This window comes from Mustela lutreola, chromosome 8 (assembly GCF_030435805.1).
Source record: "Mustela lutreola isolate mMusLut2 chromosome 8, mMusLut2.pri, whole genome shotgun sequence".
Taxonomy (NCBI): Eukaryota; Metazoa; Chordata; class Mammalia; order Carnivora; family Mustelidae; genus Mustela; species Mustela lutreola.
Window position 1 is genome coordinate 64,532,636 of NC_081297.1, and position 20,553 is coordinate 64,553,188.

The following is a 20,553-nucleotide window of genomic DNA, read 5'->3' on the forward strand; positions in this document are numbered from 1 at the left end:
TATTCATTTGTCTTATTCACATCAGATCTCTGAAGCAGTCTAGTTATAAATAGTTTCAAGTCTTTGCCTAAAAGCCCCTTTTCTCAGTGACCCTATTTAAAACTGAAACCACCCAAGCAGTCTTGATTCCCCTTCTCTTGCTTATAGGGTTCTAAATTTTTTTCCATAGCACTTATCACTTAGCACACTTCTAAACTGTTTATTTCATTTAAAAAAAAAAATTTTGTTTGTTTTGTCTCCCCCAGCCAGAACATAGGTTCCATGAAAAATCTTTGTTGTTCATAATGTATTTCAAGGCCCTAGTGCCTGGCACAGGGTAGGGCCAAAGGTCTCTACACTCAAGTGTTGTTAAAATAAAGTAGCAATTACTTTTTTTAAAAGATTTTATTCATTCACTTGACAGACAGAGGCCACAAGTAGGCAGAGAGGTAGGCAGAGAGAGCGGAGGAAGCAGGCTCCCTGCTGAGCAGAGAGCCTGATGCAGGGCTTGATCCCAGCACCCTGGGATCATGACCTGAGCTGAAGGCAGTGGCTCAACCCCCTGAGCCACCCAGCTGTCCAGCAGCAATTACTTTTTGAAAATTACAATTGTCAACAAGTTGTTTTGGGGGCAAAAAATAGAGAAGATACCAGCAAAGGTTAAACTCACTTTAGCATAAAAGGAGGAACATAGTAATAACACTTTTGCTGTTTATTAGAGAGGGGAGGCGAGGGAGGGGCAAAGGGAGAAGGAGAGACAGAATCTTAGACAGGCTCTATGTCCAAGACCCCAACATGGGTATCACAACCCTGAGATCACAATCTGAGCTGACATCAAGAGCCGGACACTAAACTGACTAAGCCACCCAGGCTTACACAACTAAAAAGTTGTAGCCTGAACCAACTCTTTCAGCATATCTGTTCTTATAAAAACTTGGTGAAACCTTTCTTTTTTTTCTTAAGATTTTATTTGTCTGAAAAAGAGAGCAATCACAAGCACGGAGGAGGAGAGGTAGAGGGAGAAGTAGACTCCCTACTGAGCAGGGAGCCTCACGTGGGACTTGATCCGAGGACCCTAGGATCATGGCCTGAGCCAAATGCAGATGCTTAATGACTGAACCACCCAGGCGTCCCAAACCTTTTTTCAAAAAGTTTTTAACTTCTTTGAGAGAGTGTGGGAGAGTGCATGTATACATCATCATACATGAGCAGGGGTAGGGTCAGAGGGAAAGGGAGAGGCAGACTCCATGCTGAGTGTGGAGCCTGATGTGGGGCTCCATCCCATGATGCTGAGGTCAAAACCTGAGCTGAAGTCAGATGCTTCACTGACTGAACCACCCAGGTGCCCCAACCTTGGTCAAACTCTTAAGAAACTTCATCTCATCAGAATATTAAATCAATGTATCAAAAACATATAAAATTAACGGGCATAAGTCACATTTGTGATTTGACTACTCATGACTAACACCTGATAGGTACTGGTAACAATTTTGTGAAGCCACAAGTGTCAATCGCATAACTGGTTTGAACTGTGGTAGATCGTGACAAACCAGTGTTCCTACTGCAACAATTAAAAAAGCCTGGCTAAATTTAAAAAATCACATTTCTGGAGATGAAGGAAAGAAACTACAAAAACAAAATAAAATTCCAGAAAGATGACCTTTCTTTTCTGAGGGGGTCTGCAGATCCGGGACCAGGGACAAACGAGCAGAGTTTTAGGCAGTTGCACAGGACCAGCACTATGAATTGAAAACTAAAGAAGTGGGGTTGCCACACTTAACTAGCTGAGCCACCCAGGCACTAAAGAAGGGGCAGTGGGTTAAGCCTCTGCTTTCGGCTCAGGTCATGATCTCAGGGTCCTGGGATTGAGCCCCACGTCGGGCTCTCTGCTCAGCGGGGAACCTGCTTCCCCCTCTCTGCCTGCCTACTTGTGATCTCTTCTCTATCAAATAAAAAAAATTAATAAAAAATAATTAAAATAAAAAATTGAAAAAAGAAAACTAAAGAAGCTCCTAACGTACAGGAGATTTACCCCCACATAACATTTCCTGAGCTTTAAGAAGGAAGGTGGGAGACTGGGAACCAGGCTGAAAAGGCAGAGTAACATCTCTGTGGTTTTGTAGAAGTTCCAGTGAAAGGAAGAAACTTGTGTCAAACACAAGAGAGGTCTCCCCCTCCATCTCCCAAGAGATCTGCCAGAATTTGAGGGTTACAGGGGAAGAAACTAAAGAGCTAGTCTCAAACCCCTCAAGAACAGGACTAAATCTCCCTTGGTGTTTCAGGATTGAGGTAACAGAAAACAGACAACTCCTAAATCAAAAAACTAAAGACATCATGCCTAAGGAACAGAGATAAATCAGAAGCAGACTGAGTCTAATTAAAGTGGCTGCTTAGCCCTAACCCAGCTCAATTCCTGACTGGACTGAAACAATCAATCTGCTTCTGCCTATAAGAAAGCTCAAATCTTGTCTAGAGAGAAAAATCTTGTCATTTGCAGCTCTTAACTGCTTTTATATGTAATGTCTAGCATATAATCAAAATCTGTAAGACATGCAAAAAGGCAGGAAATTATGACAGAGAACCAAGAGAAAAAACTCAAATATAAGCAGACATACAAATGATCTAGCAGTAGGCAAAGATTTTTAAATAATTATGACAAGTATATTACAGAAAATGAATTCTATTGCAGGAACAAATGACTAACAACAGAAACTTCCACTTTCATCCTTTTATTCTGTACTAGACTACAAAGACTACGAAGGCAAAAAAGGAGGGGAAGAAGGAGGAGCTATTTAGAACAAAGTATCAATTAAAACTGAGTCAAGAGTATATTATGTGTAAAGAAATTAAGAAGTCTAAGGACACCTGGCTGGCTCAGTAGGTAGAACATGGTATTCGTGACTGCAGGGTCATGAGTTCAAGCCCTATGGTGGGCATAGAGTTTACATAAAAAGTAAATAAATAAAAAAAAAAAAAAAAAAAAAAAGACATAAAGAAAAGTCTGATAAAATCCAGGTTTCTAGCTTGAAAAATTTTTGGTTTACCAGTCCTACCTCTCACCACATATAAGAAAAACTGAAGGCATTACCTTTGCATACATATCCAAACTTGTTTATTTGGGTTCCAATTTTAGTATATGTGCTGCCGAAGCGAGCACAAAACTTCTGTTTATTTTGGAAGGGGCAGTTTTACAATACTGAAGTTTTATGACATCTAGACTATAAATATGCCTACATAATTGTTATCAGTAAGAAAGACATCTCAAGGGGTGCCTAGGTGGCTCAGCTGGTTAAGTGTCTGACTCCTGGTTTTGGCTCAAGTCATAATTTCAGCGTCATGAGACTGAGGCCAATTTTAGGCTTGTACTCAGCACAGAGTTGGCTTCAAACTTCCTTCCTCTCTGCCCTTCCCCTTGCCCCATGCACATACTCTCTCTCGAAAATAAATAAAATCTTAAAAAAAAAAAAAAAAAAAAAAAAAGGAGAGGGGGGGGGACTCCTGGGTGGCTCAGTCAGTTAAGCACCTGCTGCCTTTGGCTCAGGTCATGATCCCAGGGTCCTGGGATCAAGTCCCACATCAGGCTCCCTGCTCTGCACAGAGCCTGGCTCCTTCCTCTGCCTGCTGCTCCCCCTGCTTGTGCATGTTCTCTAACTCGCACAAATAAATAAATAAAATCTTAAAAAAAAAAAAAGGAAAAAGATAACCAATGTTTTGAGAACCCTAAACCTGAATATGTTTATAGGAAAAGTATCCAATAGCCAAAACAAAAGTAATCCAATCCAGTATTTCATTACCTTTCTACTAAGACTAGATCCTTTGCATATCCAATTAGAGACTACATCTTTAAATTTAGTTAGGAAATATAATAAAGAATATACCAAAAAATAAGGAAAGTATTTTACTGAAGGAAATTAAAACCACCATTATTCCATTCTATTTCACAGGTATTTTATATCTACTAACCAAACAATTCAAAAAATGAGAAATCTCGATAAAAAAATATGATTAACATACCGGGAGAAACAGAATTCCAATTGTTTCTTCAGACATTCTTTTAGGTCTTCTGTAGAAATTGCTGAATTACTTTCTCCTGAAGATAGAAAACAGAGGAAAAGCGTTAACAATAAATTACCATAATAGGCAATAAACATTACATATAGTTGTGCTCAGAATATGTCATGAAGTACACACAAATTAAAATTTACAAAACTATTATTTTTAAAGTTCAGCTGAATTCTAACAAAGTCTAACTAATTTTAACCTATCTATTCTTTCTTTAGATAGATTTCAGATCAGTTTAAAATTATTTTATCAAGTAATGAACAAAGCACAATTAATACTAAAGGTACTTGTCTACCTTACTGTAAAACACTACCCTAAAAACTTTTAAAATGTTGTAACTACTTATTCCTTTAATGAAAGCTCAAAGAACAAAAGTAATAGTAATCTAAATAAGAAGGAACTAGCTAAATAAATTGGGATATATGTATCTATATCTATATTCTTGGTACTAAATCTGATGTTAGTCATACTTTAACTTTTATTTCTTAATACTCTTTTCATTCCTTGATTATAGGGCACTCTATCTTCCCAGGAATATTTAAAACACTCAAACATTCAAAGGATTAAAACAACTCTAATGCCCTCTATGCCTTCAATATTTAAACCCAGAACACGAGATTTTTTTTTCAGAACTCAAGCCTAGAAAACCATCACTCTTTAATTAGAATCTTACACAAAACATTACAGACTCAAAGCATGTAATCTGTCCTCTTCTTAAAAAAAGCATTAGTGATTAAGTAGGCTAATTTCCTTTTAATTCAGGCAACAGAATATATATAAAGATAAGTATTTTGTGCATGATTTTACCAATATCCTGTCTTAGTACTCAAGATTCAAAGTGACAGCAGATATTAGATTAACTACAGTAAAAATAAATATAAGAAGCATTCTATGTATATGCAATCCTTCTAATAAAAAATCCAACCACCCAAATGTGCTACCTAAAAATGAGCAATAACTTCATTTAACTTTTCAATGTCATTACAGGAAACTTATTAAAATAACAACTGGTTGCTACATTACTAAAACCAAATACTAAAACCAACTCTATGTTTAAAGTACCCAGTGGTTAGGTATATTAAGACCACAAGTAGAGAGATGAACTACTACATTAAATTAGTATATAGAAATACCACCCATGCCACTTCAGAAATCAACTCACAAGCAGACAAAACTTAGAAATCTAGTCTAAGTATTTATAATAAATAAGGAAACTGAGGATAGAGGTTTATGTATGTGACTGAACTCACAGAACTAAGCAGCAATAGAATAGAGCACCCCCTATTACATTTGTTTTCCAAAGAGATCCCTTAAATCAGAAAAATTAAGTTAGGTAGTTGGGGTCTTTGGTCCATTTTTAGTTTCTTTTAAATCTCATCCATTTTTAATCCAAGCCAACTACTAACCCATGCTACTTAAATAATTGTGAAAAAAATATATATTTCACAGGTTGGACTGAAGTAGAACCATATTTTTAATACAGCCATTTTCTCAAAATTAATCCCTGCAACTTCACATTTGTAAATGCACTCCACAATAAGAAAAGTAATGGGAAATTCACAGAACTTGCACTGATCCCAACTAACAGACTAAGAAACTTGGGCTCTCTGAAAAATTATAATTTAGTTCTCTTTTAACTATATTGACTATTTTTTCCTTTTATCTTTAATTTCATACTTTTAATAGGACCTTTAAACATTCTTTTAAAGTCACGTTCCATGTTTGTCATCTGAAAACAGTATTTATAAAAATAACGAAGCATTTCATTAACATAAAGTTCTTTTCAAATAAGAAAATGGATTGATCAATGCCAAAGTTTTATTAGAACAATGATAGAATGTAAAGGGAAAAACACTAGTGTACTATATGCTCTTTTTACCAATAAAAGCATAAAGTTTACCAGAAATGTCATATATTTGGTAACTCAGATCTTCTGGCCCTAAAATCATTCCATCAGTGGATTCTTCAATGCTTATAGTATTTCTGGTGGTTTCACAAGATGAATACATTACTTCATATTCCTTACACATATCATCAGAAAGCTCTGTATTACCTGTATTAAAGAAAATATACTGAAAGTAAATAGGAATTCTTTAAATCATATCTTTAGGAACTCTGGGCACTAAGTCTTCTATAGTAAGATTTTAAGGATTTCTCCCAATTGAGATAATGTCCACATGGCTGTAGTAAGAGTTCTCTTCCTGAGGAAGATTAAGTTCACCATTATGGACAAGCTAAAATGATTATTAACAGTTTAAACTCATATAGCACTATCTATGTACTATCTATGTGCAGCTTCATGTACAAGAAAATCCTATGCTAAAAGTAATTATTATTCATGTTTTACAGATGAAAGAAACAAGCAGAGATGTTAAGTCATTTACGCAAAGTCAAACAGTGAGTAAACAGCGTTGCCAATGATAATATATCAAAACTAATTTATAACTACCATATCATAAGTGAGTTAAATGCTAGACCCAAAGATAAAGCTACTATGTGAAATAGTGACAATTCATTCATACTAAAAGTAAAAACTGTGTACAAACTACATGTTAAACATTTATAAATATATTTAATCAAATAATCAAAAGAGATACCCCCAAGTTCTATAAACCGATTTGGTCATTATTTAACCAAAACATGATTTGTACTGATGAAACATTAAGGACATACCCTCAGAATGAGACCCTGATGTGGCTGCTGTTTCATGCCAAGAGCTTTCAGTTCCATGAGTTACTTGAGTGGCATCACTATTTCCAGGAGGAATTTCTTGCCATACTTTGGCATTAGGATTTAAACCAGTTCCTTTAGATGTTACCTGCTAAATAATCAAATGATCTATTTATAAACTTTAAAAGTAAATGCATTAAAATTACAAATTTAGATAATAGACTTTGATTTTACTTGAACGTGAAGAAACCCCAATAATATTAAGTAATTTAATAACAAATATAAAATAAAATTATAAAGTTTTGGGCTCATGTTGAAAATAAATCTTTTTTTTAAGGTTTTTTTTTGTTTTTTGTTTTTTTTTTAGAGAGAGACAGTGAGAGGGAACACAAACAGAGGGAGAGGAAGAAACCGGCTTCCCACTGAACAGGAAGCCCGACGTGAGGCTTGATCCCAGGACCCTGGGATCATGACCTGAGCCAAAGGGAGAGCCACCCAGGCACCCTGAAAATAACTTTTTTTAAGGAGATGGACTGAAATGTTCATGTATAAAATTTAGCTACCTATACAATAAAAAGCATATTATCTATAAACAATTAACATAGAAATGCTGCTTTACCCCAATATACTTGCAAATGTCATAAAATGTATTCAAACTATTCAGTGATCTTTGGCATTTTTTTGGTGCATGTGTGTATTTATAGCAAACTGAGTTATCTAGAATGATTTTCCAGAGAATGTAATTTTTATTGCCATTTATCCTGTGACAGAGATCTTTGAGTCTGAATGATTCTATCACTGGAAATTTTTCCCAAATCAAAAACAGCAATCTGGGGTGTCTGACAGACTCAGCTGGTAGATTGAGCACACAGCTCTTGATCTTGGAGTCATGAGTTCGAGCCTCAAGGTGGGTGTATAGATTACTTAAAAATAAATTTTTTTTTTTTTAAAGATTTTATTTATTTATTTGACAGAGATCAAAGTAGGCAGAGAAGCAGGCAGAGAGGAGGAAGCAGCCTCCCTGGAGCAGAGAACCCGATGCAGGGCTTGATCCCAGGACCCTGGAATCATGATCTGAGATGAAGGCAGAGGCTTAACCCACTGAACCAACCAGGCACCCCTTAAAAATAAAATCTTAACATCCCCCCGCGCCCCGGCAAACAGCAATCTGCCTTTTATTAGATTGTATTTTTCCATTTGTCCTGAAAGTGTATATTCTTTTTTTTTTTTTAAGATTATTTATTTATTTGACAGAGAGACATCACAAGTAGGCAGAGAAGCAGGCAGAGAGAGAGGAGGAAGCAGACTCCCTGCTGAGCCGAGAGCCCGATGCAGGACTTGATCCCAGGACCCTTGAGATCATGACCTGAGCCGAAGGCAGAGGCTTAACCCACTGAGCCACCCAGGCGCCCGAAAGTGAATATTCTTAATGTTCACAAAATAACTGACATTTAAAGTAATCTTCTACATACATCATTTAAATCTACTTCTTTTACCTCATTCAACCAAACAAAAGGACTTGATCCTTCTCAAGTGCATTAATGACCTTTCAGAAAGCTTATACCCTGTTCAGAAAATCACTTTTAACAGTCTTCTCAGCCTTAGGCCTCTCCCCTGGATGACAGGCACCAGAAGGTAAATTCAAAGGGCAAATTCAGCTTTCATGAAAAGTAAGTGAATTTATCATTTAAGTTTGTCAGAAATTTTGTCTACCTAGAGGGAGTTCTTACCACTGGCTCTGGCTCATGGGGTGATTTAAAAAAAAAAAAAAAAGCCTTTATGGTATCACCAACACTAAACATGGCAACCAAAGCAGGCCTCTGGGTCGGCAGAACTGCAGAGCTCCCAGACAGAGTTGTTAAGAAGACAGCTTCTGGGAGGCCTGATTGTACTTCTGCAATTAATTATGTCCCATGAAATTCCCCTGTAATCTAGAATCATACCTGAATTAAAAACCCAGCTCTGGGGGTGACTAGGTGGCTAAGAGGGTTAAAGCCTCTGCCTTTGGCTCAGGTCATGATCTCAGGATACTGGGATCAAGCCCCACATCGGGCTCTCTGCTCAGTAGGGAGCCTGCCTCCCCCGCACCCCGCTCTGCACACCTCTCTGCCTACTTGTGATCTCTCTGTCAGATAAATAAAATCTTAAAAAAAAAACAAAAACAAAAACAAAAAAAAACAAAACAGCTCTGACATTAGTGTTTCATTTCTAAAAATACAGTTTTTAAAATTTATTTGACAGAGAGAGTAAGAGAGCACAAGCAGAGGGAACAGCAGAGGCAGAGGGAGAAGCAGAAGGAATCCAATGCAGGGCTCCCAGGACCCCAGGATCATAACCTGAACCACTTAGGCGGCCGGCACACTCATTCTTTAACAGAGACTGTGTAACATGGTACACCTCATATTCTCACATATTCAATTTATAAGAGCCAAAAATGGAAGTAACCCAGTCAAACAGACAAGAAATAAAGGAAACAATGACACACACTCACTAAGTATTACACGGCTATTCAAAATGATAAAGATACATTACCATATTTCATAAAATCTAAAGGGGTACTACTATATTAAAGAAAAAATTGCTGTTAATTAACCTATGACATCAAATATTGTTAAGATGTATTCCAGTTTCCAGAGAAATTACAATGTGCAACTATGTGCGTTGGTAGGGTTGCTGAAATATGAAAACATAAAAATGGAAAATGCTTTCACAAAACGAAGTGAAAAAAACCATAACCATCACCACAACAAATGTAAGAATGTTAAGCAATTCTATGGGCTAGGAATTAGTACTTATATTACTATCTCCCTTTTCCAGATTATTCTATGTGAGAAATAATATATCCAACTAAAGACAAACAAAGATTAAGTATGAAGTTAGCATTAATCACCAATGATTACAGCTCACAGATTATTACAATTGCAAAGAAGTATGTAAGCATGGATATGGGCTAGAAGGGAACATGATCTGCTACAATACTCAGATCAGAGATATTTTTCTCTAATAAAGCATTCCATTGAAATATTACCTTAAATCCCGAGTCATAAAAAATATAAAAATTTAAAAAACTTTTTTCAAATTAGAGCATAATGTACACTGTTTAGTACATTAACATCAAAGATTACTTTATGTATTTTGTGCCTGTATATATTAACATATATTATTTTAGTTTTATACCAGTCAATATTTATTAAATTTAAATAAATGTATCTTTTCTTAAGATTTTATTTATTTATTTGACAGAGAGAGATCACAAGTAGGCAGAGAGGTGGGCAGAGAGGGGGAAGCAAGCTCCCTGCTGGGCAGAGACGCCAATGCAGGGCTCGAACCCAAAACCCTGGGATCATGACCCTAGCCGGACTTAACCGACTGAGCCACCCAGGTGCTGTTGTTGATTTCCTCTGAACATAATTCATTCTCACATCTCATAACTTTCTTCTGGAATCACATTCCTTCTTCTGCAAGGACATTATTCATTATTTTTTTAAGGATTTTATTTATTTATTTGACAGAGGTCACAAGTAGGCAGAGAGGCAGGCAGAGAGGCAGGCAGAGAGAGAGAGAGAGAGAGGAGGAAGCACGCTCCCTGCCGAGCAGAGAGCCCGATGCGGGACTCGATCCCAGGACCCTGAGATCATGACCTGAGCCGAAGGTAGCGGCTTAACCAACCCACTGAGCCACCCAGGCGCCCTATTCATTATTTTTTCAGTCAACTCTTAAGTTGTGCCTTCTCTGAAAATGCCTTTATTTTTTACTTCCTGTCTCTGCTGTGTAAAAAATTCAAAGATTCTCTTTTTTTCTCTTGGTATAAAGAATTCTTACAAGGCACACATTCCCTTTCAGCATATTAGAGATATCCCCACTGGGTGACTGGGTGGCTCAGCTGGTTGAGTGACTGACTGCCTTCACCTCAGGTCGTAATCCAGTCTTGGGATGAGTCCCTTATTAGGGTCCCTGCTCAGCAGGGAGTCTGCTTCTCCCTCTGACCTTCCCCTTCTCATGCTTTCTCTCTTCTCAAATAAAATCTTAAAAAAGAAAAAAAATTGTATTAAAAAAAAAGATATTCCCACTGCCTTGTTTTGTACAGAAGTTGGTGACCAGAAATTTGCCATCATTCTAGCTGTCACTCTTAATCTTTTTCCTTAAATTTTGTCAATGGTGATTTACAGTTTCACAATCACCAGTTTAACTGTGAAATTCTTCTTTATTTATAATCTATTTGGGATTCACTGAGCTCTGAAATCCAACGCATCAATTCTGTAAAATTCTCAGCCGTTAGCTCTTCAAACTCTGCCTCTCCATCAACTAACTGCTCTATTGTTTCCTCCTCGAATGCCAATAAAATATTCATACCTTCTCATGGTATGTTCCACCTCTCTTTGTATCAATCTCCTGTTTTCCATTTCTTTGTCTAAGAAATTATACTCTGAGTAATTTCTTAAGTTCTTTCTTCTAGTTCATCAATTCTCTCTTCATCTGTTTCTAAGATGAATTTAACCTGTCCACTAAATTTCTAAGTTCTTTTTAAATAATTTTCATTTCTTAAAATTCTGTTTGGTTCTATTATCAAATCTATCTGACCAATACTTTCCTTTCCTTTCCTTTTTTTTTTTTTTTTTAAAGATTTTATTTGTTTGACAGAGATCACAAGTAGGCAGAGAGGCAGAGAGAGAGGGGGGAAGCAGGCTCCCTGCTGAGCAGAGAGCCCCATGTGGGGCTCGATCCCAGGAACCTAAGACCATGACCTGAGCTGAAGCAGAGGCTTAACCCACTGAGCCACCCAGGCGCTGCCCTTTCCTTTCTTTTTCTTCTTCTTCTTTTTTTTTTTTGAGAGGGAGAGAGACAATCTTAAGCAGGCTCCACACCCAGCAAAGGGTCTGATGTGGGGCTGGATCTCACACCCTGAGATCATGACCTGAGCTGAAATCAAGAGTTAGATACTTAACCTACTGAGCCACCCAGGCACCCCTGTTTTGTTTCTTGATCATCTTTTCAGTATCTTCTTTCCTTTAAGCATTTTTTTTTTTTTTTAAGATTTTATTTATTTGAGAGAGAGACAAAGTGAGAGCACATGTAGGCAGAGTGGTCAGCAGAGGGGGAGAGTAAGGTTGCTAGAAAGCCTGAGCCAAAGGCAGACACTTAACAACTGAGCCACCCAAGTACCCCTAAGCATATTAAATATTCTAATTTTATAGTCTGTATTTGATAATTACAGTATCTGTTATGTTTGAGGGTTTGCTTTTGTGATCTGTTGTTTCTGCTAAATCATGCTCATGATGACTTACTGCTGTCCGATTTTATACTGTAAGCCCATTTCCTTGGAACTTTATTTGTGGGAATTCTGAAGACTACGTTTAAAATATGCTCTGGAGATATGGAGATATTTGGAGGATTTGTTTTCCGTCTGCTAGATGACTGCATACTAAAACTACCAATCTAGTATTCCTTTAATTTTCGACATGGTTATTTTGGTAACAACATATATTGTGAATTTTCACTCTACTTTGGCAAAAGGAACATCTGTGGTTAGAATTATTAGGAAAGACTGATGCCTCACCAATCCACTTAAAGCTAAAACTGACAAATTCCCTTTTCTCTGGGAAAGTTTGTTTTCCAACTAGTTTACCTTGTGTCCTCTCTCTAAGCACTGCCAATTAAAACCAAAGCTCTGGTTTTCATAAGAACCAACAAATCCATTTAATCTCTGCATTTATGATCTGTTTATCTCTTAGATGAGTGTTTTTTTTTTAATTTAGTCTGAAGATTTCATTTGCTTTCTTGACAGCTTAATGCTCTGCTTAAAAAAAAACTTAAAAAAATTTTTTAACCAACATTTTCAATTGTTTTCCAAAACATATAATTCATAATACTTCTTAAAAAAAGAAGTATCAATATAGTCTCAATGAAGCTAAATTTAGAGTAATTCCAACAACTGAAGGATAAGTATAACAACAAACAGCAACAAAAACTAACTTTATTCTGCCACCCAGTAATTATGCAATTACTGGCACCAGTTTCTTCATTTTTAAAGACATAATGCCTAGTCTACCAAAATTCCCTATAGTTTTTATGCACGTTGGGCACCTAACTTTATTTTGGTCATTACTTCCTCTCTCCTTCTTATTATTTGTACATACCTCTATTTTATTAAACACTGTAACAGTTTATCTAAATAGGAGTTCTAAAGCTGGGCAATGGGCTCAAGGAAGGCAGAAACTAGGTCTTCCCAGTCTATTTCAGCTATTAACACAAACCAGTCAGAGAGCAGATCTTCAACTGTCTACTTGAATGAAATAGCAGAGGTATGTGTACAAAAAAAAGAATTTTTAGCACTTTACTTACTCTTCAGAGGTGCTACAAGATGAGAGCTGATAAAATCTCTCTCTTTTTTTAATGTGGACTGAGTTTAAAATGAAAGTCTAATGTTGAAGTGCTTCTTGGCTTTTGGTTTCAGAGCTGCTAAAGGCTTTTATAAAAATATCAAAACCAATAACAAAACGTTAAATCATGCAGGGGAGCAAAAGCATCTCCGCAAGTATTGCCATTTGAATAATCACAGCAACATCTTAGTTTAGAGATATAAGTTCACAATACCACATCATAACATAATTAATTAGCTCAGGGAGGAAACCAACTCGTTTTCTTATAGCACCAAGCAGCCACCCTCCCATCCCAGGCACTAAAGCATTATTTAAAAAATTTGTGAAGTTGCAATATTAGAAAGCAACTCATCTTTACATTTGCCACTCTATAGATCATGTGAACAATGCCTGCTGTATAAAAAATATCTTACCAAGGATTTTTATCAGTCAGTATTTACTGACTATTTACCTTGACTATTTACTCAAGGTAAATTAACAGAAAAGTAATTTATTAAAGGATAGTATCACTGCTATGTCACTATGTCAATGAAAGGGCTGAAAATGGGTGCAAAGATAACATCACCCAGAATAATGCTGAAGTGATTTACGAGCAAATCATTATCCCTGCCACCATCAAGAGCTGTATTGCAAAATTCAAATCCATTACCACTGCCAGGACCAAAATCACTTCATTACGAACTTAACCTTGAAACCTCCACTTAAAGCTGACCACCTCTGTCACTCCCTCCTGCAAAATTGAAAGTTAAGAATAAAACCCTCAGAGACGCCTGGGTGGCTCAGTTGGTCAAGCTGCCGCCTTTGGCTCGGGTCATGATCCCAGCGTCCTGGGATAGAGTCCTGCATTGGGGCTCCTTGCTCCTCGCTTCTCTCTCTGCCTCTGCCCACTGCTCTGCCCGCTTGTGCATTCGCAAGCATGTGCGCACTCTCTCTCTCTGACAAATAAATAAATAAATAAATAAAATCTTAAAAAATAATAATAATTAAAAAAAAGAATACAACCCTCATTTCCTTACATTGTATAATTTCAAGCAAAAGTGATCTGCAGGTGTGTCTGACTAATGGCTCTTTTTTTTTTTTTTTTTTTAAGATTTTATTTATTTATTTGACAGACAGAGATCACAAGTAGGCAGAGAGGCAGGCAGAGAGAGAGGAGGAAGGAGGCTCCCTGCTGAACAAAGAGCCTGATGCAGGACTTGACCCCAGGACCCTGAGATCATGACCTGAGCCGAAGGCAGAGGCTTTAACCCAACTGAGCCACCCAGGCACCCCTGGCTAGTGGCTCTTAATGTTATTTAAGATGCATCCATCTAGAAACAAAAGCATTGGCTAGTACATATACAGGAGAGGCCTGACTCACAATATGGGTATTTCTGCAAATATAGAAAACTACTCAAAAATTGGGGGAATCAAATATGACAAATATTCACTATAAGAGATTAAGATTAATACTGAAGATACACAATTATGCCATATACACTTAATTTACAAATAATTACCCAAATATTGTGGGATTACGATGAAAATTTGCTTTTACTGATGGGATGCACTACTTTTAAAAATTGTTTTAGTTTTTAATTTTATTATTTTTTAAAGATTTTATTTATTTGGGAAAAGAGAGAGAACTCATGTGCAAGTGAAGTACGCATGCGTGGAGGCAGGTGGAGAATCTTGAGAACAATCCATGCTGAGTGCAAGCCCAACACAGGGCTCAAACTCATGACCCTGAGATCATGACATGAGCTAAAACCAAGAGCCAGATGCTTAATCAACTGAGCCACCCAGGACCCTGAATTTATTATTTTCATTCCAATATAGTTAACATACAATGTTGTATTAGATTCAGGTATACAATATAGTAATTCAATAATTCTATATATTTTCATTGCTCATCATGCTAAGTATCCCCATCACCTACCTATTTCACCCAACCTCCCCAACCCCTACCTTTGGTAAATTACCAGTTTGCTCTCTATATTTAGATTAAATAATGAGAACAGAATTTGTGACCATGAACTTTCAATGTTTCATTATGACCTCTTTATAATCAGAAGTGTTTAAAAATATTCAAACTCATCATTCCTAGGTTAAGAGCAGAAATTGACAAAATCAAAGGAAACAAAAATACAGACTGTCTTACAAATGATTTTAGGTGTTACTATATTTTCTATCAGAGATCAGTTACCCCTTTGGAGATCACACATAATTACTCAAAGCTCAACCTCTATTAAGCTTCCCAATTCAGTCAAATTATTATAATCTCCATCTAGCTAAAGATATAAAGAGTGATGTCCCTATGTGTTTAATACAATTCAAAGAAATTTGCTCCAAAGCAATCAGGTTAGATTTCAAACAGAGTAGAGAATATAAAAACCAAATGCATTTCAGTATAGATGGTGACGGAAAGAGCCCACCTCACTTCAGGGGCAAAAAGAGACTGCAATCATGGGCCAGAGTCAGGAGTGATGGGACTGTTGCTCAGACAGTGCCAAGAAATTCCTCGTAAGATCAAGTGTTATGCCACCACACTGCAATTAATTTTTGATATTAAGAAAGAAAGCTTGTCCTTCTTTTACTGAAATCTAAGTGCCTGGCAAGGCTGTGTTGGCACAATGGCTGTTATGTGCTTTCTACCCACCTCCTGGAATGCCTGAGCTTCCCACCTCAGAAGGCACCAATGGTTTGCCCATGCAAAGTCCATACCCTAAGCATGTGAGGATAGGAAAAAAAAAAAATAAATAAACTCAGTAACTAAAGGACCAGAGCCCATTTCTGCAAACTTGTTGGGTAACCCAGAAGTCAGACAAGAGCCCCCAAATCACCACTGCCTCTACCACTGAAGTAACAAGATAAAAAATTAGAGATAGCTTGATGCCTTCCTGTGCTGTCTGAAGTCAAGATACAGGACTTTGGCACACAGTACTCAAGTATTGCTAATGGGTGTTCCCCCTTTGACTAAGACAAGGGGATGCATTATTTCATTAAGTATCTAATAATAAATCAAGGTAATTAATTAGATGCCTTTCAGCAGCATACTATCCATAAATCTGTGTCCCTTCCTAAAGGTACCAAGAATAATCAAAGTGTAAAGTCTATGGCATATAGACAAGCAGGACTCCTGGGAATATATTTCCACAAAACTAGTTAAAAGTATACACTCTAAAAGCCATTAATGTACACAAGAACACACATATATAAGGATGTATATTGCAGCACTGATTCCATAAGTGAAAGGCTACAAACAAATATAAACTTCTATCTAAACAGTTAAATAAAATGTAGTATACTTTGTAACAGGAATACTATAAAAGTTAAGGAAAAAAAAAGATAGGTCTATATATACTAACAGTGGGAAAAAAATCAAGTTGCAAAACAAGCACTTTGTTTCATCATTTATGTTAACAAACATAAAATCACTGTATAGATAGATACATAAGTATGTAAAAACAGAAAAGGTCTGAAAGGTTACAACACCAACCTTATCAACAACAGAGCTATAAATTACTAAGATACTTACCAAAGAGGGAAAATGTACAAAGAAGAAGCAGGAATAGTTAACTACAAAACATCATTTTACCTATTGAACTACTTAACGTCATTTTGACAAGTATAAAAAGAAACTATCATTGTCGTAATTCATATAATTTTTCCAAGAGTTAGCAACGTTTATCAATAGCCTTAAAAAGACGCATTCTTTTAAACACAGAATTAACCAGGAGTGCCTAGGTGGCTCAGTGAGTTAAGTATCTGCCCTTGGTTCAGGGTGGGATCCCTGCTCAGGGGGGAGTCTCCCTCTGCCCCTACCCCAACTTGTGTGTTGTGCATACTCTCTCTCAAATAAATAAATAAATAAAATCTTTAAAAAATAAATAATGAAAAATGGAATCACCATATGATCCAGTAATTCCACTACTAGATATCTATCCAAAGAAAAAGAAAACACTAATCTGAAAGATGTACTCCTATGTTTACTGCAGCATTACTTGCAATAGCCAAGATATGCAAGCAACCCAAGTGTCCATCCATAAATTAATGCTTAAAGAAGATGTGCCATATACACAATGGAGTACTACTCAGCCATAAAAAAGTATAAAACCTTACTATCTGTGACAACATGGACAGACCTAGGGAATATAATGCTAACTGAAATAAGCCAAGCAAACAAAGATGAATACCATAAAATTTCACTTATATGTGAAATTTAAGAAACAAAACAAACAGACAAAAGAAACAAATTCTTAAATACAGAGAACAAACTAGTAGTTGCAGGAGGGAAGGTAGGTGGGAGGACAGGTGAAATGAAGGGGACTAAGAGTACATTTAATGTGATGAGCACGAAGTAATGTTAGAATTGCTGAATTATACCGTACACCTGAAACTAACAGATCACTGTATGTTAATAATACTTCAATTAAAAAATACTGTAAAAAAATAAATATTCTTTGATCTAGAAATGTACTTGCGAGAGCTACTCAAAAGAAAGATATGCAAAACTATGTAAGTACAAGGATATTCACCACGCTGATTTTGTAAGTGAAAAACTAGAAACATCTAACTGCTATGGTTTAAATGTTTGTGTACCACCCTCCCCCCAAATTCAAATGTTGAAATCCTAAAGCCAATGTGATGGATTTGGAAGGTGGGGCTTTGCAGAAATATTAAGTCCGAAGACTGAAGCCCTCATGAATGGATTAGTGTTCCTCTAAAAGAGATCCCAGTCCCTAGCCCTTTCCACCATTGAAGACATTGGCAAAAAGGCACTATGAACCAGAAAGCCCTACCAACTACCAAATCTGCTGGCTCCATAATCCTGGACTTCCCAGAATTAAATTTCTGAGTTTATAAACTACCCGGTCCATGATACTGTCTGAGTAGCCTGAGTGGACTAAGACACCAACCACAGAGGATTTTTCAGCAACTATAAGTCCAGCCATATAAAGACTATCCCAGAGCCTTAAAAGACTGTATATAAAACTGGTGAAATCTAAGTAAGTTATGTGGATTGTACCAACATCAATCTGTTAGTCTTTTATGTCGTACTACAGTTATGGCAAGGTGTTACTTCTGTGAGAAACTGGGCAAAAAGGTACATGATACCACCCTGTGTAGTTTTGTTTTGCTTTGTTTTGTTTTTGGCAATTTGTGAATCTGTAATATTTCAAAATAAAATCTGTACAAATGGGGGAAAATACTGTAGAAAGCATTGAAAGTATTCAAGGAAATCTGGGGGAAAAAGCAAGTTGCTACCTTATTACAGAAATTTTGAATTTTGTGAAATAATGCACAAGCACAGAAAAGACTGGAGAGACTATAAAAAATCAGTGTTATGACTGGTTATCTCAGAGCAGTAGCATCTTTATTTTCATTTTTATACTTTTATTTTCATACAATTAACATCAATTGCATTTACAAACATTTAAGATCCAAATTAAAAGACCTATCAACTGGGAAAATCATTCCAGGCAAGTGACACAAAAGACTACCATCTTCAAAGAGGGTTAAGCACAAACAAGCAAAAAGTCAATTCGCAGTTAATAAACATGGAGAAACGTTCAATCACACTAGTCACTAAAGAAATGCAAAATAAATTATTTCATTTTAACCAAATGGTAAATTTTTACAAATTAGAATGCTGGATGCCGACAAAGATGCAGTAAACTGGACAACAGTAAAAACTGTCCTAACACTTTTGGAAAGCAATCTGTCAATACTGATGTTGATATGAGTTACTTTTCAAATGTTCACTCTTTGATCTACTGCAGTAAACTTTAACCTAAAAGCTTTATACAAGAGTGTCCTATATTGAATTGCTCCACATAAAGAAAAACTGGAAACCGAAACGCCCAACAAAAAAAATTGTTTTTCTTTGACAAATAGTGTTTATTTATTATTTTTTTAAAAAGATTTTATTTATTTATTTGACAGACAGAGATCACAAGTAGGCAGAGAGGCAGGCAGAGAGAGAGAGAGGAGGAAGCAGGCTCCCCGCTGAGCAGAGAGCCCGATGCGGGACTCGATCCCAGGACCCTAAGATCATGACCTGAGCCGAAGGCAGCGGCCCAACCCACTGAGCCACCCAGGCGCCCCTAATGTGTCATTTTAAAGACTATTTGTCGGGCGCGCCTGGGTGGCTCAGTGGGTTGGGCCGCTGCCTGCGGCTCAGGTCATGATCTCAGGGTGCTGGGATCGAGTCCCGCATCGGGCTCTCTGCTCAGCGGGGAGCCTGCTTCCCTCTCTCTCTCTCCGCCTGCCTCTCTGTCTACTTGTGATTTCTCTCTGTCAAATAAATAAAATCTTAAAAAAAAAAAAATGACACATTAATGAATCTGACAAGACAGTTTAACTACAACAAAGGCTTATTTTTCTCATTTAAATTCTCAATTACCATGTTCGATTCATTCTGTTTAGGATTTAATAATGAATTCCATCAAAATCCTTATCTCTTCCACAAGAGATAAGGCTACAGTTACATAAAACATCTGTTAAAAGATGTAAACTGTCCAAGTGCACTCTGAAACTCTCTGCCAAAACCACCACAAAAATATCCAAATTGTCAGTCCACAAAACTGAGAGATCAATCACCACCTCTACCTAAGCAATATATGTCATCACCAAATAAGCCAAAAGCAGTCTTTATTATTGGTCCATTTTATGCCAGTTCCTACGTGGGGAGTGATATAAATGAAAGGAAAAAAGAAAGACATCATATTCTTGGCAAAATGATACCCTCCGGTCATTAAAAACAGCAGTTTTAAGGTAACAGAAACAGAGTCAGGAAAAAGTCATCATGAATATGGTGAACTATCTCTTCAGTCATATCCAACCACTTGTTTTACTTACCTATTTACGATCAGAAAAAGAAATCCCAAGCCACTTAACCCTACAAATGCTGAAAAACAAAGTGTATAGACTGAATAAAGTTATTTGCCTCATGGCAATTAAAGTTATTTGTCTCATGGCAAATCAATCATCCAGGTTTAATTTTTCCATCTCCAATATTGAGAGGACCACCAAATTACAAGTAATTATTATTAAAAAAAAAAAAAAAGACACAAAACACCTGTCATTTCATCTAGGATAAAACTTTAAGGTTCTAACAGACCATGCTTACGGGAATTTCATGGATAACAAAAATGAAAATTAAACTGGGAAATTTTCACCATTCTGACAGAGAAGAGTAACAGCTAACATTTATGGAACACTTAATTCACCTTCATAACAACTTCAGTTAAATACGACCATCATCCACATTCTGCAGATAAGAAAAATGTTACTTTAGGGGAGCCTGGCTGGCACGGTTGGTGGAACATGTGCTGATCTTGGGATTGTTGAGTTCCAGCCGCAATGGGTGTAGAGATTACCTAAAATCTTAAGCCCCAGCCCCAAAAGTTACTTACCCCAAGGTCATGTGCCCAATGTTGCAAAGCTAATAAGGCAGAGGCAGGATTTGAATCTAGGCAGA

At 36.8% G+C, this 20,553-nt stretch overlaps 1 protein-coding gene across 9 annotated transcripts in view; it reads right to left on the bottom strand.

Annotated features, from left to right (window-relative positions):
- LARP4 (La ribonucleoprotein 4) overlaps positions 1-20,553 on the bottom strand; it is a 211,034-nt gene that overhangs the window by 51,120 nt on the left and 139,361 nt on the right. For 8 of the 9 annotated variants that reach the window (XM_059185370.1, XM_059185371.1, XM_059185374.1 and 5 more), the window contains 3 exons: positions 6,715-6,862; positions 5,942-6,094; positions 3,994-4,069 (listed from right to left, as the gene is read on the bottom strand). In XM_059185370.1, coding sequence (XP_059041353.1) covers positions 3,994-4,069; positions 5,942-6,094; positions 6,715-6,862 — 377 coding nt within the window. The remainder of the gene's footprint in view (positions 1-3,993; positions 4,070-5,941; positions 6,095-6,714; positions 6,863-20,553) is intronic. The other variant, XM_059185369.1, reaches the window with a different exon arrangement.